The sequence below is a fragment of the Ursus americanus genome, chromosome 7 (assembly GCF_024610735.1).
Source record: "Ursus americanus isolate L20-20 chromosome 7, mUrsAme1.1.p, whole genome shotgun sequence".
Lineage (NCBI taxonomy): Eukaryota > Metazoa > Chordata > Mammalia > Carnivora > Ursidae > Ursus > Ursus americanus.
The window spans coordinates 57,418,793-57,433,366 of record NC_142133.1 but is presented as its reverse complement, the minus strand read 5'-3'; the positions used below and the strand labels follow the sequence as shown (position 1 = coordinate 57,433,366).

The 14,574-nt window shown below is 33.5% G+C and overlaps 1 protein-coding gene across 2 annotated transcripts in view; it reads right to left on the bottom strand.

The window, feature by feature from the left end:
- The window catches only part of STRN (striatin), a 102,088-nt gene that overhangs the window by 62,285 nt on the left and 25,229 nt on the right, over positions 1–14,574 (bottom strand). For both annotated transcript variants that reach the window (XM_045809081.2, XM_045809082.2), the window contains exons 2-3: positions 9,672–9,775; positions 2,041–2,114 (exon numbers count right to left, since the gene is read on the bottom strand). In XM_045809081.2, coding sequence (XP_045665037.1) covers positions 2,041–2,114; positions 9,672–9,775 — 178 coding nt within the window. The remainder of the gene's footprint in view (positions 1–2,040; positions 2,115–9,671; positions 9,776–14,574) is intronic.

Sequence of the window (14,574 nt, the reverse complement as noted above, 5' to 3'; positions counted from 1 at the left end):
CTCCCACCTCGCGTTCAGCAAATATTTAGTAAGTTCACTTTCCCTGGCCAATTCCTACTTGTCCATAAGATGTTAACTTTAAACACCATTTGACTCCTTAGGACTAGATTTGGTTCCCCTACTACTGTGTTCCATAACACCTATTATTACCTTCCCCACTATGCATGTCATTTTACTGTAATCACTTTTTTCTTACCTTCCCTGTAAAAATCCAATAGAGCATTGTTATTTTATTCACTGAATTTGATACTGGGTCTGACAAGCATTACATATTTAATATTTGTAAATAAACAGTGAAAGATCAATAGATGGAATCATACTAGGTACTAACCATGTGTTGTATACTAAGAAAATAAACCTGAAAGTGATGAATTATTTCCACTATTTTCCCAGTTTCAGATAAGCAGCAGCGCAATCTCTGACAGATTAATATCACAAGTATTTAAAGTGTCAGGGCAGAGTTGAACTTACAAGCATAAGAGTCAAACTTTTTCTAGAACCACACTGTTTACTTATAAACATTTTGTATATGTTGGCAACTAGACCTTTATACTCCTAAAATAATGTCCAAAAATAAAGAAACAAACTTTTTTAATAAAAAGGTCCTGATCAAATCACTTCTGTGAACCAGACAAAATACTTTCAGGAGCTCAATTAACAAATAGTTTAAATTTAAAACATCTAAGTGCATCTCAAGTCAAAAGGACAGACACCAAAGTAAGACAGAACAATTTAAAAAACAAAGGGAAAAAATATGCCAAAGATCAACTGATACTGCTCTAAATCTCAAGGATTCAATATTCAGCTGGGGAAATGTGTTAACATTACTACACTGAACTGAACTTTAAAATCGGCAGCACATTCAGAACTTATAAGGTTTTTTTCATACATTGTCAAATACAGAAGCAGTGTGGTAAAATGGGACTAATATGAATTTTGGACTCTATAGGTATGGGGCAGGTGGCTGGCTCAGTCAGAAGAGCATGCAACTCTTGATCCTGCGATTCTGAGTTCGAGCCCCACCCTGGTGTAGAGATTACATAAATAAACAAACAAACAAACTTTAAAAATATATGTATGAATGTTGGGAGTCATTAGACCTGGGCTCGGATCCATATTCCCATTACTTAATAGTTGTGTGACCTTATGCAAGTTTCTCCACTTCTCGGAGTTCAAATTTCACATAGGTAAAATGAGAAAAATATCATCTTTATGAGCAACTATGTTAAGAATTAAGGTCAACATACATAAAGCCCCCAGTACAAGGCATATATTTCAGCAAATGATATAAACAATAATTGATATCTTCAGATATTTGATCTAGAAATTTGATCTGAAATCATGTCAAAACATACTCATTTAAAACATAACTTTTGAACTTTTCTTACTATCGGTTATACCTACTAATAAGTCAAATATGTCTATATTCCTCAATATCTGATTGTTTACAAAGTGCTATTTTTGTAGGGATGAAGAGGAAGGTAGGAGAATAAAAAAGAAGAAATAACACAAGAAGATAATAAATGTTTCAGCTGTTAAAAGATGGCCTGGCTGCAGAATCTTCTGTGTGTAAGAAAATCCAAAAACAATTTTGCACCTGCAACTGAGGGATTAGATTGAAGGGATCAGGAACTCCCTGTATGTGAGAAGAAATCTCTGAATTTCATTATTCCTTCTCTTTCTCTCAGAATTTCAAGGGCATGATGTGTACTGCACATCTCAAAGTTCCCATTAATACTGGGAAACCCAGCAAGAGACAGTTATGTTAATGTGTTACCCCATGAATTCTGATCCTTCCAGAAGTGTAGAACACAAGCAGAAAACGGGGAACTAAAAGAAAGGGTAAGAGGAAAAAGGAAGGAAGGTGATAGAAAATCATCTAAATAACACTAAATGATTAGTGCTAAAGATAAGTCAGGTCAGAGAAAATCACTAATTTGCAAATAATTAGAAATTAATTTGCAGTTATAAATATTGCTGCTACAAATACTAATGTCAACTTCTTTTTAATCACTTAAACTTCCTTTAAGATTGGCTTACCAGAATCATAGCTTGGAGGCTTCATATCTCCCTGATTCAATTCTGTCCCATATTTCAACTTGTGGTATTTGGCTCTAACAAAGAAATAAGAAAATACAAACCATCTTAAAACATATTTAAATGAACTTTAGGATATGTAATAGGAGTAGTCATCAGTACACAGCAGTCCTGGCTACCTTTCAAAATAGCCTTCCACGGTGTCAAAGTGGTTATCATTATTATTTTATTGTTGTTATACCATCGAGTGCCATTATAACAGATAAAAGAGTAACACTGGGAACCATAAATCTTTCTATAATTACATATAACATTCTAGTTTCTAGAGTATTCAAATTGTCTTGATGATTGCCAAAGTACAATTCTACTATCAAAAGCAGTAGATAAATTTGAATTATGAAATAAACTGTTAGAAGGCTAACCTTTCTCAAAATTGATGTATTTAAAAAAGAAAACTCATCTAATGGTATGTACATACAATGGAATATTATGCAGCCATAATATTAAAAGGACGAGATCTTGCTATTTGTGACAACATGGATGAACCCAGAGGGTATCATGCTAAGTGAAATAAATCAGACTGAGAAAGACAAATACCAAATGGTTTCACTCATATGTGGAATCTAAAAAAACAAAACAAATGAATAAACAAACAAAAGGCAGAATCAGACCTATAAATACAGAGAACAGAGAATTACCAGAAGGAAGGGCAGTGGGGGAACAGGCAAAATGGGGGAAGGGCACTGGGAGATACGGGCTTGAGTTATGGAATGAATAAGTCACAGGAATAAAAGGTATAGCACAAGGAATACAGTGGATGATACTGTAATAGTATTGTATGGTGACACATGGTAGCTACACTTGTGGTAAACATAGCATAACATATAGAGAGATTGAATCACTGTGCTGCACACCTGAAACTAATGTAATATTGTGTGTCAACTATACTCGAAAAAATGTTTTAATTCATCTATAATACTCTGTGCGTTGTCAGGCAATTACGATTTACCAAGTATGCATTACAGTAAACAATTCAAAGGAGGGAGGGGGGACCAGCTCTTATCACCAGTGTTGAGTAAGATATTTCAATAGGAATGAATAAATTTCTTTTAATAGTCAAGATATCCTTTGCCTTTTCAGGAAGAACTCAGGAAGAACTGTGAACAGAAATTCTTATCTATTTCCCTTTCAAAGCTAGCTGAATGTAATTATTTCTGGCTAACCTGATTTCACCATTTCAGAATTAACAATCTGAGACCAGAAAAATAATCCAGATAAAGTAAAAATTTTAAAGGTCAACCAAAAATGGCCATACTTATGTAATGTATTTATACATTCTGACTGGTTTGTTTCCCCAAAATATTGAGGCCATTTATAATAAATATTAAATGTAATAAGGTTAACAACCTAATAATAGTAATAATAATTTGAAAAACTGAAGTAATAAAGCAATAAAGAAGAAATGAGGGGATAATATAGCCAAATTTCAAAGTTAATTTTTTTTATAAAAAAACTAATTGAGCACTTAACTTTATAGAAGTTTTTGTATCTCAAGAAAGGTATAAAGGAAATGAAAATTATTTGCTCAAACGGGCAAAGTAGTGGAATTCATATTATTTTACAACAGAAAAATCAAAGTTTATATAGAGGAGGATCTTAAGAAAACCTATGAAAATTATAGTCAGCTGATGTTCTATTTAAGGTAGGTAGCGAGTATATGAGTATATTATGTATTAGTCTTTATAAGTTTTGCATATGTACAAAATGTTTTGTAATAATATATACCCATTAAAAATAAAAAAGAATATTTGTTTTATATGTGTGTTTTATATATATATTTCATATGCATAGAAGATTTCTGGAAGAATACATGATACATAAGACATTAGTAAGATTTCCTTTGGGAAAGGAAAGCAATACATAAGGGAGACCATATTGTGTTATTTGGTTAATTAACAACATGAATATATTTCTTCTTTTTCTAATTTTTAGTAAATACTTTTGTTCCAAATTAACTAGAACATCTTTTTCTCTATTTCCAATGCTTCTGTTAATCACAAAGATTTCGTCACCAAAAACATTTCCTAGTCTATTTCAACGTATCTGTAATAATGTTGATTAGAGAATAAGATTTATTGCCACTTAATTTTATTTACAGTTACCAGAAAGTAAACAAGGTTCTTAACATAATCATCAATCTTCAGATTTTTCATCTACCATGAAACAAAGTAACAATACCTCCTAAAAGTCAAATAGCAATTGAAAGTAACTGGTCTGAGGATGGAATAAAAGTAGCAATAAAATATTACGGAGTTTATAGATAGATAAATAGATAGATAGATCGATCTATGAATAGATATATATACATATGAATGTGTATTTGTGTGTGTGTATGTGTATATATATATACATACACACACACACAGAAAAACATTTCTATACACAAAATACTGCACTAGAGTGCATTCTAGTGGTCTTGGGGAAAACTGCAACAGAGTTTATATAAAAGGGGAATAGAAAATATTCTTTATAATGTATGTAATAAAAATAACATACTATGAACAAACATTTCATAAAAAATTAGACAAAGTAGGGGCGCCTGGGTGGCGAAGTTGTTAAGCGTCTGCCTTCGGCTCAGGGCGTGATCCCAGAGTTCTGGGATCGAGCCCCACGTCAGGCTCCTCCGCTGGGAGCCTGCTTCTTCCTCTCCCACTCCCCCTGCTTGTGTTCCCTCTCTCGCTGGCTGTCTCTGTCAAATAAATAAATAAAATCTTAAAAAAAAAAATTAGACAAAGTAAATAAAACTGTTGTGTTTACCACAGGATGTGTTCCCTCAAAGCAGGGTATCCCTACTAAACTGTTAAATTCACTGAAAAATAATTTAGTCCCAGAACCCTTCTTAACTTAGTAACATTCCTTTTGAAGCCAACATGCCAAATACCTTTCTCACTCATACTGTTTCCCATGGTTTTAACACTTCATCTCACTGTGTTATCTACCAATCTTCTTATTCCCTTATCTTTTTGTCTAACTGTGACTATAAAATAAATAGCAGATCTTACGCCTAGGAACTCTGATACATAGCTAAGCCTCCCAACTGGTCTTTACTGGATAAAAGAGCATAAAATTTGTATAATAATAAAGAAGTCCCATTATAGCTTTGTTTCAAAGTCTATTATTATGTATAATATGCTAGGAATATAACATAGCATCCCAATCACATTTTAAATGTTGATGCTAAAAATAATTTGATGAAATCAATGAACTGTTTCTGAATTCTTATAACATGTCAGGATTGTATTGGCTGCTGGGAATAACCTGCAATTTGTAGTCAATTAGGGTGGAGGCAAGGAGATGCTTAAGAGATAGAAATTAAAATACGACAGCACACTGTGATAAGAGTTATGAGTTATATCAAATGTTATAGGAATTCAGATAAGAGATTATCTAATTTTGTCAAAGGTGGTGTCAACGAGAACTACCAAAAAAAAAGGTAACATGAAATTTTAGCTAAACCTCAAAAAACCAGTGGTTTTCCAATCAGACGAATAGATTGATGAAAAGTATTTCTGTCAAAAGAAAAAGGTGCGAGGGAATACATCATGGGTCAAAAAAAAACCCGCGTGTGTGCATGTGTGCATGTGTGTGTGTATACAGGACTAGAAAGGGGCCGGGCTGTAAGAGGTTTTTACTAAGATTTTTGAAAATAGCTAGATATTTTAAAGCAGGGATATAATACCTGTATTTCAAAAAATGAATCCTACGAATGTGGAAGATGAATTAGAATATGGAAATATCAGAGGCAAGCAGGACATGTGGGTTTTTACAGTAGTGCAGATGAAAGAGAGAAATGGGGAAAAATGGAATGTTTCAGAATTTTATTTTATATAGTATTTAATAAGGTTCTTCAGTATAGAAGTTTCTGAGTAAATCTTAAACATTATGTATTCTTGAAAAATTAGATGTAAATTTGCTCATTTTGCATACTCTATCACACTTTAAGGAATGCCTTTATAAATTCATGGCTAGGCGAGTAATCTTCCTGTAATGTTAAGGATTCAGTTTCACTTAATTTTGGATCTTTTTAAGTGGGACTACTTAGAAAATCTGTAACACAGCAATTCCAAATCATGATCCTTACACTTAGGTGTGTCAGGTAAATGACAAGATGTCTAGAATTTGCTGTTCTAAAATAGATAAAGACGAAGCAAGACTGACAGGAACATTAACTGTTGAGGCTTGGAGGTGTATATAAAAGATATTAGTCTCTCTACATTTATGTTTCAAACTGTCCTCAATAAAAAAAAAACTTCTTAAAAATTCTTGGCTTAAAGCTTTAGAAAAATAATTTCAGAATCAAAAGAACTGAAATGTTCTAGAACTCCAAAATTTTTAAAAATTCCTGGCATTAAAGCATTAGAAAAATAATTTCAGAGTTAAAGAACTGAAATGTGTTAAGAGCTCTAATCCACAAATAAATGCTTTTTTATTCCTTATTACACTTATAGTGTAATAGTGCCATAACATCAGGAATAATCTCAAATCATTCCATAAATTTTAAAAGATACTAAATCAGTGACTTTTCCAGAATTCCGTTAAAAAAAAAAAAAATCTTCCCTAGACCCAGCCAGTTATCTCTTCTGTTCTTCAAAGTCAAACTACTTGAAAAAATAAGCGACTGTATCTGTCTCCACTTTATCTGTCCTTCTTAGCCCTCAATCCCCTGGGATCTGGTTTATGTTTCTGCTACCTCACTGAAACCATTCTGGCAAAGAGACCAGCAAGCTCCTACCTGGCAAATCTAGATGACTACTTTCAGTTTACAACTTACTTGGAGTATGTTTGGCATCTGCAACTGTCAAACTCCCACCTTCTTTAGCTTGCTTCCAATATACTGCTCTCTCCTTCCTTCTCCAACCATTCCTTTGATGGCTCTTCCTCCCTCTGCCTTTTCCTCAAACATTTCCATTTCCTGTGGCTCCAGCTGATTCTTTCTTCTCCTCCCATAACACTTGTTCTGCTTGTTTCAACTACTCCTATAACTTTATCCACAATATTCATGGTTCCCAAGTATACCTCTAGTCCTGAGTCCCACTCCCATACCTGCTTTTCAACCCTTACTTCTTAATCTTTAATTCATTTGATAACTTATAAAACTTTCACTCAAGCCAGGAACCTGGGAACCATTCTTGAATTATCTTTCTTCCTCATCCTCTATACCCAATCATCTCTAATTTTCATGGATTCTATTTAAAATGTTTCACAGCTGATGCCTCCTCTACCATGTTATAATTTCTCATCCTAGACTATTAGACTCTTCCTGCTTCTATTAACAGATCTTTCCAGTCCATCCCCCATAATGAAGTCAGGGTGATCTTTCTAAAATCTATTTCACACTATTCCATGCTCCTTTTAACTGCATCACAACTAAATACAATATATATTCCTAGACTGGATCCTAAACCAGGAAAAAAAAAATACTATAAAAATCATTACTGGGACATTTGATGGGAAAAAAAATGCTATAAAGATCATCACTGGAACATATGAATATATTAGATAATAGTGCTATATCAACATTAAATTTCCTTATTTTGATAGAGTTGTAATTATATAATGGAATCTCCTTGCTATTAGAAGATACACAGTGAGGTATTCAGGGGCAAAGCGATATAATGTCTGCATCCAAGTAGCAAATAATTCAGGAAAAAAGCAATGTGCCTACAGAGTGAACATACCAGTAAATATAGCAAAATGTTGTCAACTGGTAAATCCGGGTAAAAGGCATGTAGTACTGAAACTACTATTAGCTTGAGAAATCTCAGAATAAAAGGTTTTGAAAAACTTTCAATGTTCCCTATTATATGGAAGGTAAAAGTCTGAACTCCTTAGTTAAGTTCTCCATGATCTGGCTCTTGCCCACATCTACCATTATCACTTATCAAATCATACCTAACATCCTACTCTCCACACACAGTGACTGCAAATTTCTGTAACACACCAAACTGCTTGCTTTGTTCCCTGTCAAACGTATCCCCTCTACTTTCTGAACTTTGCCTATCTGGCGAACACCTTATTTTTTATGATGCTGTTGAAGTCTCACCTCCTCTCCAATTACATCCTTCCTTCTACTTCCGCCTTCCAGACCCAAATAACCACTCCCTTCTTTGTGACCCCACTGTACCCTGCACAGACATCTCCCATAGCACCTATCACACCGCACTGCACTTTTGTGGTTTACAAGTGTGTTTCTTGCTACTCTGAGCCCTTAAGGGCAAGGACGGTGACCTATGTTTATACTCAGCTCCAGCACAGTGCTTAAGTTGGATGGATACATTAATGAATATGCTTAATGAGAAGGGACACACTCATACACACACACACACACACACACACACACACACACACACACACAACATCCCTGGTTATCTTCTGTATTACACAGACTTCAGAATCAGACAGACCTGAGGGATCTGAATCACAGCTCTATTACAACTTTGCAACTCTACTCAAGTTACTTCGTTTTTAAGACTTAGGGCCTGGTACACAGCAGTTAATAAATAGCTGCCATTATCAATGTTATCACTCTTTCTCTTCGATGATGCCTCTAATTAGATTGCTTAAAATCTCAAATTTTCCCAAATTGCATGCTTTTAAAAGTAGCTTCCCTCCCCCCATCTCTCCAATACAGCTTTCAATCAACCTCTCAAGCAATAAAAAGAATCATCTATTTTTTTTACCAAGAGGTCAGCCCGTTTTCAATTTCTTGTGCCATTCAAAAATCTCTTGTAAAGGTGAAAACAAGTTCTAATAAAATTTAATCTGATTCTTAATATTCACAAATATTATCTGTTAAACGGTATTTTATGGCAGTTTTGCAAACAGCCCACTCATCAACTTCAAAGAAATGAGAAATACATGTGATCAAAACAAGCAAAATGGAGAATTTCAATATTGCCTATCGAGTACTCAATTATCAGAAACAAAAAAAAATTATCTAAAAACAAAAAATCCAAAGACTACCTGTTAAAACAAATAAACTTATAATTCATACTAAAATTTCCAAAATTCACATCTATGACCTGTTATCCTTTACTTGTGACCTGAGCTTAGTTACTTGAGTATCTCAGACACTAGCAACCCAGCAAGATAAGATTCACTCTGGAGAGATATGAATAGCTGATAGCAAAGAAACAAAATATCCAAAAAGTCTATAAAAAGAGAAAAAGATTCTCAATACAGTCTACATTTTTTCCAAAAAAAGCCATCAAATTGAATAGTATTAGTTGATGAGGGAGTAAGCATCACAGAAATTTCCTTTACAACTCAAAAACAATTTTAATTCCATAAAGAAATGGATAATGACAGCTCAGAAAGCATATAAGTTTCTTATATGGCCAGAGGGAAAGTGTTGTTAAATTTTTTTTAAAAAATCATATAAATCAGTTTATTGGTCATGATTAAACATTCACAAGAACATTAAATTAACATATTACAATAATTTTTAAATGTGCATTACAGATACTATTTCCTGAATTCAAAAGTATTAAGTATTAAAATTTGGATTTGTTTTAGGATGACAGAAAAATTACCCCAATCTTCAGAGAACATCATCTTCCATTTCACTGAATTACCTTTCCTGTTTAAGAGCATACTCCAGCATTTTGATCCTCCTCACAAGATCCTTCTTCAAAATTTCTTGACCCTTTCTTTCCCCCTGAAGGAAAGCAATCTGGGCCTGAGTAGGGAAAAGAAAGACAAAAGTAAGATTAAACCAAATAAAAAAACCTTTTAACCCAGCTGAAGAAAGGAACTTTGGGACATAGGACACTTAGATGCAAATATGTTTCCTTTTACATATGTGTCACAAGGTATGTAAGTATATAGAAAGGCACTGATGGCAAGAGGAAAAAAAACAAATCTTTTCTTTAAATATGTATTTTACTTCAGATCAGGGATGTTACAACAGGTAGACCATATCCTCTAAGAGTCTATAATCTAAAACAACCAATATAAATGCAGACATATGCAAAGTGTACAGTATAGTTTGCTCAAGTGTTTGTGGCATTGAGGGGGCTTCTCTTTTATAAAGAGTGAAGATGGGGAAAGGGAGAAAGTAAAATCCTGAGTTCTTGTAATACCACTGTGAAGTAACAGTTCTCAGAGCTTCACCACATACGTAAATCTTATGATGGATTTAAGATTGTCTTGAAAGACTATTCTGGACCTCCCCTACAAACAATAAACAGCTGCCTTTTCTCAATCCCCACCTTTCACCCCACCCCCTTTTAGGAGATTTAATATGCAAAAAAAAGTGAAAGTTCAAAAAAGTAAAATCAGAAACTACAGCCCTCCATAGGTTCCTGGCCCCTTCAAAGAATATTTAAAGAAAAAGAAAAAAAAAAAACCACTACATTTTAACATGTAAACAAACCATAAAACTTTTGTCTTCTGAAAAACAGCTAGGCAAGAGTGGCTCTCCAGAATATCTAAAAAGACATCTAGAATTAAAACAGTATCTTCCATTTAAGGAACTGAAACTATGTTGCAAACACTAACTTGTTAAAGAAACTCATAACACCACTAAGAATAGGGCAGAAGGGATTTAAGGACCCTTAAGGATAGCCATCAATTTCACTATTCTCATATGCCTTCCCCTTCCATTTTTATTACATTAACGCAGATAACAATGTTATTTATATTTCCACAGTGCTTTCCATTTAAATAAGCAAGAACTTATATTTAATGATGACCTTACCACATCCTTAAGAAACTGTGGATTGTCCAACTAAAGTTTAGTGAGTGAGCCACTGAACTTACTTCTACCGTTTGAATAACACTCCTTTCTATGTTTTCAGTACCATATTGAACATAATATCCAATTTACCAAGCATCTTATAATTTTCAAGATGTAAGTGCTGTTTTTGTTTTCATTTCAATAAGCTCTTAAAATTGCAATTAAAAGGATTACTTTTTCTTACTGAATTAAAAATAGTCCAAAAACAATCATATACACAGAGGAAAAGACATCAAATATCTATACTACCCAAACTTAATGATCACAAAACCTTTTGAAATTACGTATTCTGCAAGGAGATCATTATTTTATGTAAGCATAATAATACAATGCATTTAAAGCTGACAAAAAATGAGGGGTGCCTGGGTGGCTCAGTCACTTAAGCTTGCAAATCTTGATTTCAGGTCAGGTCATGATCTTGGGATCACGAGATCAAGCCCCGACTCAGGCTCTGCGCTATCTGCCCCCCCCCCACTCACCCGCTAAAAAAAGTAATAATAAAAGCTGACAAAAATTAAAGTCTTGTCAAAAGGCTATGACAGCTCAACCTGTTTGACCAAACAATGCTTTCGCATAGAATTCTATACACTCTTCAAAATGGCTTTAATAAAAACAATAATCTAATCTGCATAATTAAAGTAATAAAATCAATGACCAATTTCTTCCTCTCTATATCCTTTGGCTAATTTTGTATTTCTGCCACCATCATGGTTCCTGGATGATTCTGAATCTTCAGCCCATAATACTGGAAAGTCTACTGTGACTCATTCCTGAACCCACCAACTACTCCTTGTGTTCTCAGTACACTTGCTTCCTGATCCTTCTACCAATTCACATATTGGATTAGTTAAATACTTAATAAAAATAAAAGACCTAGAACTGTTTAAGAGGAAGATTACAGAGAAGATGGAGCTGCCTAGAAAGACAAAAAAGAATAATAGTACTGGTGATATTTCTTGGGGATCACAGAACACCTCTGTGATATTTCTGTCAAAGATGCAAACCTGAAATCAATCAAAAGGAAATACCAGGCAAATTCAAGTTGAGGGACATTTTACATTAACTTTCTCATAATATTCAAAAGTGTCAGGTCGTAAAAGTCAGGAAAGGCTGTTTCAGATTGAAGGAGATTAAAAAGACATGAAAACTAAATGTAATACACGATTCTGAACTGAATTTGGCTATAAAACGACATTATTAGGACAAGTGATGAAACACGAATAGGGTCTGAGGATTAGAAGGTAGTAATATATCAGCGTTAATTTCTGATTTTGATGGTTATATGTGGTTACATAAGATAGTACCTGTTTATAGGAAATAAACACTAAAGTATTTGGTGGGAGGCAACAATCTATCAAGTTGGCTGGCAACTTGCCCTCAAATGGATCAGGAAGAAAAAAATTCTGTGTATTATCCTTGCAACTGTTCTGTCAATATAAGATCGATTTTTTTTTTAATTTTGAAACAAACGCTATGCCAACTCCCTTAATATGATAAGACACAAAAAATTCAAGTCAAAGTCAGCATGACGTATAATGGAGAAACTCAAGAAGTACTGACAATCAGGAACAAAACAAGGATGTCTATTTTTTGCCACAAATATTTAACCATGTTCTGGAGGTAGTGGCCAATGTCATCAGTCAAGAAAGAAAGAAGTTTAAAAACAGAAAAAAGAAAATAAAATTATCATCATTTGCAAATGGTATGAGTGGACAACAGGAAAATCCAAAGAAACTGACTATACAGTCTTACAAAAAAAAAAAAAAAGAGGAATTTTAGTAAAGTGGCTACATATAAAAATAATAAATTAAAACCCATGAGCTATAAAACAGTTAGTGGATATAATGAAAGAAAACAATCCCATTTACACTAACAAAAATAAGCTGATTAAAATAAAACTTCCAAGGAAAAAAATAAAAGCTAAGCAAAGAATACAGCACATGATAATTCTAGAGTACACATGGAAAAATAAGCAAAATAAACAAATTATTTAAAATCCTTGAAATATTTTAAAAGATATTATTCTACAATCAACCTAAATGGTGGTACTGATTCATGAACAGAGAGCTATGGTATGACAATCTAAACACAAACCCAAATATATACAGAAATTTAGTATATGCTAAAGGGGACACTACAGATCACTGGGAGAAATGTGGGTTATTCAATAAATGTTGATGGGCAGCCACCTGGAAAATATTTCTCACATCCAAACAAATAAGAGAACATCTTCAAAGAATCCCAAAGCATTTGAAGAAAAGAGAGGATTTGTCCTTGTTCTAATAATCTCAAGGTTAGGAAAGTCTTTTTGAGAATAAGATAAAACCAAAGCCATAAGAGACTAATACATTTTATCTCAAAAAAAATATTTACATGTATATGGCGATTAAAAAGTTGCTGAAAACCTGTTATGAGAAATAAGACAATTCTTTTTTGACAAATGTCAAAACAAAATAGGAAATGCAGTCATCACAAATCACAAGAGTTTTGTTTTTCTTACTATATTAAAAGCACTTACAAGTCAGTAAGATAAAAATAGACATGTTCATAGAAAGTAAATACAAAAGCTCAAAATATTAAAAAGATGTTTAATGTCTCATGAAAGAAAAATACCAATTAAAACTATAATCAGATTTCCCCTTTTACATCAGACTAAATTCAATAATGTAATAAAACAATATACTGGGGGAAAAGGCATTTGTATGTTGGCTGAGGTGATGTAAATCAGTTTCACTACGATGGACAATTTAGCAACATCCATCGACTCCGTAAATGCACATACTCTTTACTCAGCAATTCTAATTCTAGACTGTTACCCTTCAAATATATTTGCACACATGTGAAATGATATACTGAAAGAATATACACAAAAATGTATGTGCAATTCAAATGTTCATCCATAAGGGACTGGTTAAATAATGTATGAATACAACTAGTGGAAAATCAGGTCCTCAACCAATATCTATTTAAAAAAAGGAAGAAAGAGTCAATCTCTTAAATTTTTTCCCTCTGGAAAACTCTAGTCAGAAAATTAGAAACAAGGGGCGCCTGGGTGGCGCAGTCGTTAAGCGTCTGCCTTGGGCTCAGGGCGTGATCCCAGCGTTCTGGGATCAAGCCCCACATCAGGCTCTTCTGCTAGGAGCCTGCCTCTTCCTCTCCCACTCCCCCTGCTTGTGTTCCCTCTCTCGCTGGCTATCTCTGTCAAATAAATAAATAAAATCTTTAAAAAAAAAAAAAGAAAATTAGAAACAAAAGATCTTAAAACACATGTTCTTACAGACTAATTTCTTCTGTAAAAACCACCTGAGTCTAAAACATATAAATCTCTTTACTCTTTCAAAATAAAAAGTAAATCCCAGATAAAGATTTTTCTAATATGGTAGGATACTGTTGCTTGAATTGGATTATTTAACTGAAAAGGCAGGAGGAGGAGAGACATCAGGGGAAAAACGACTGAAAGAAAGAAGAGAACCGAAGGGAAGGGAAGGAGGGAAGGAGAAAATAAAAAGTGGATACATCTATACAAAGGAATGCTATGTGTTTGTTACAAAGGAGACCGCTCTAGATACACTGACATAGAACAATTCCAAAGATAGATTAAATGAAAAAAAAAAAAAAAAAAAGCAAAACACAGAACAATGTATATAGTTTGCAACTGTTTGGTTTTTAAAAAAAGGTAAATATACTATTATGCGTCTATGTATAAGTAATAACTCTGGAATGATTTACAAACATGTAGT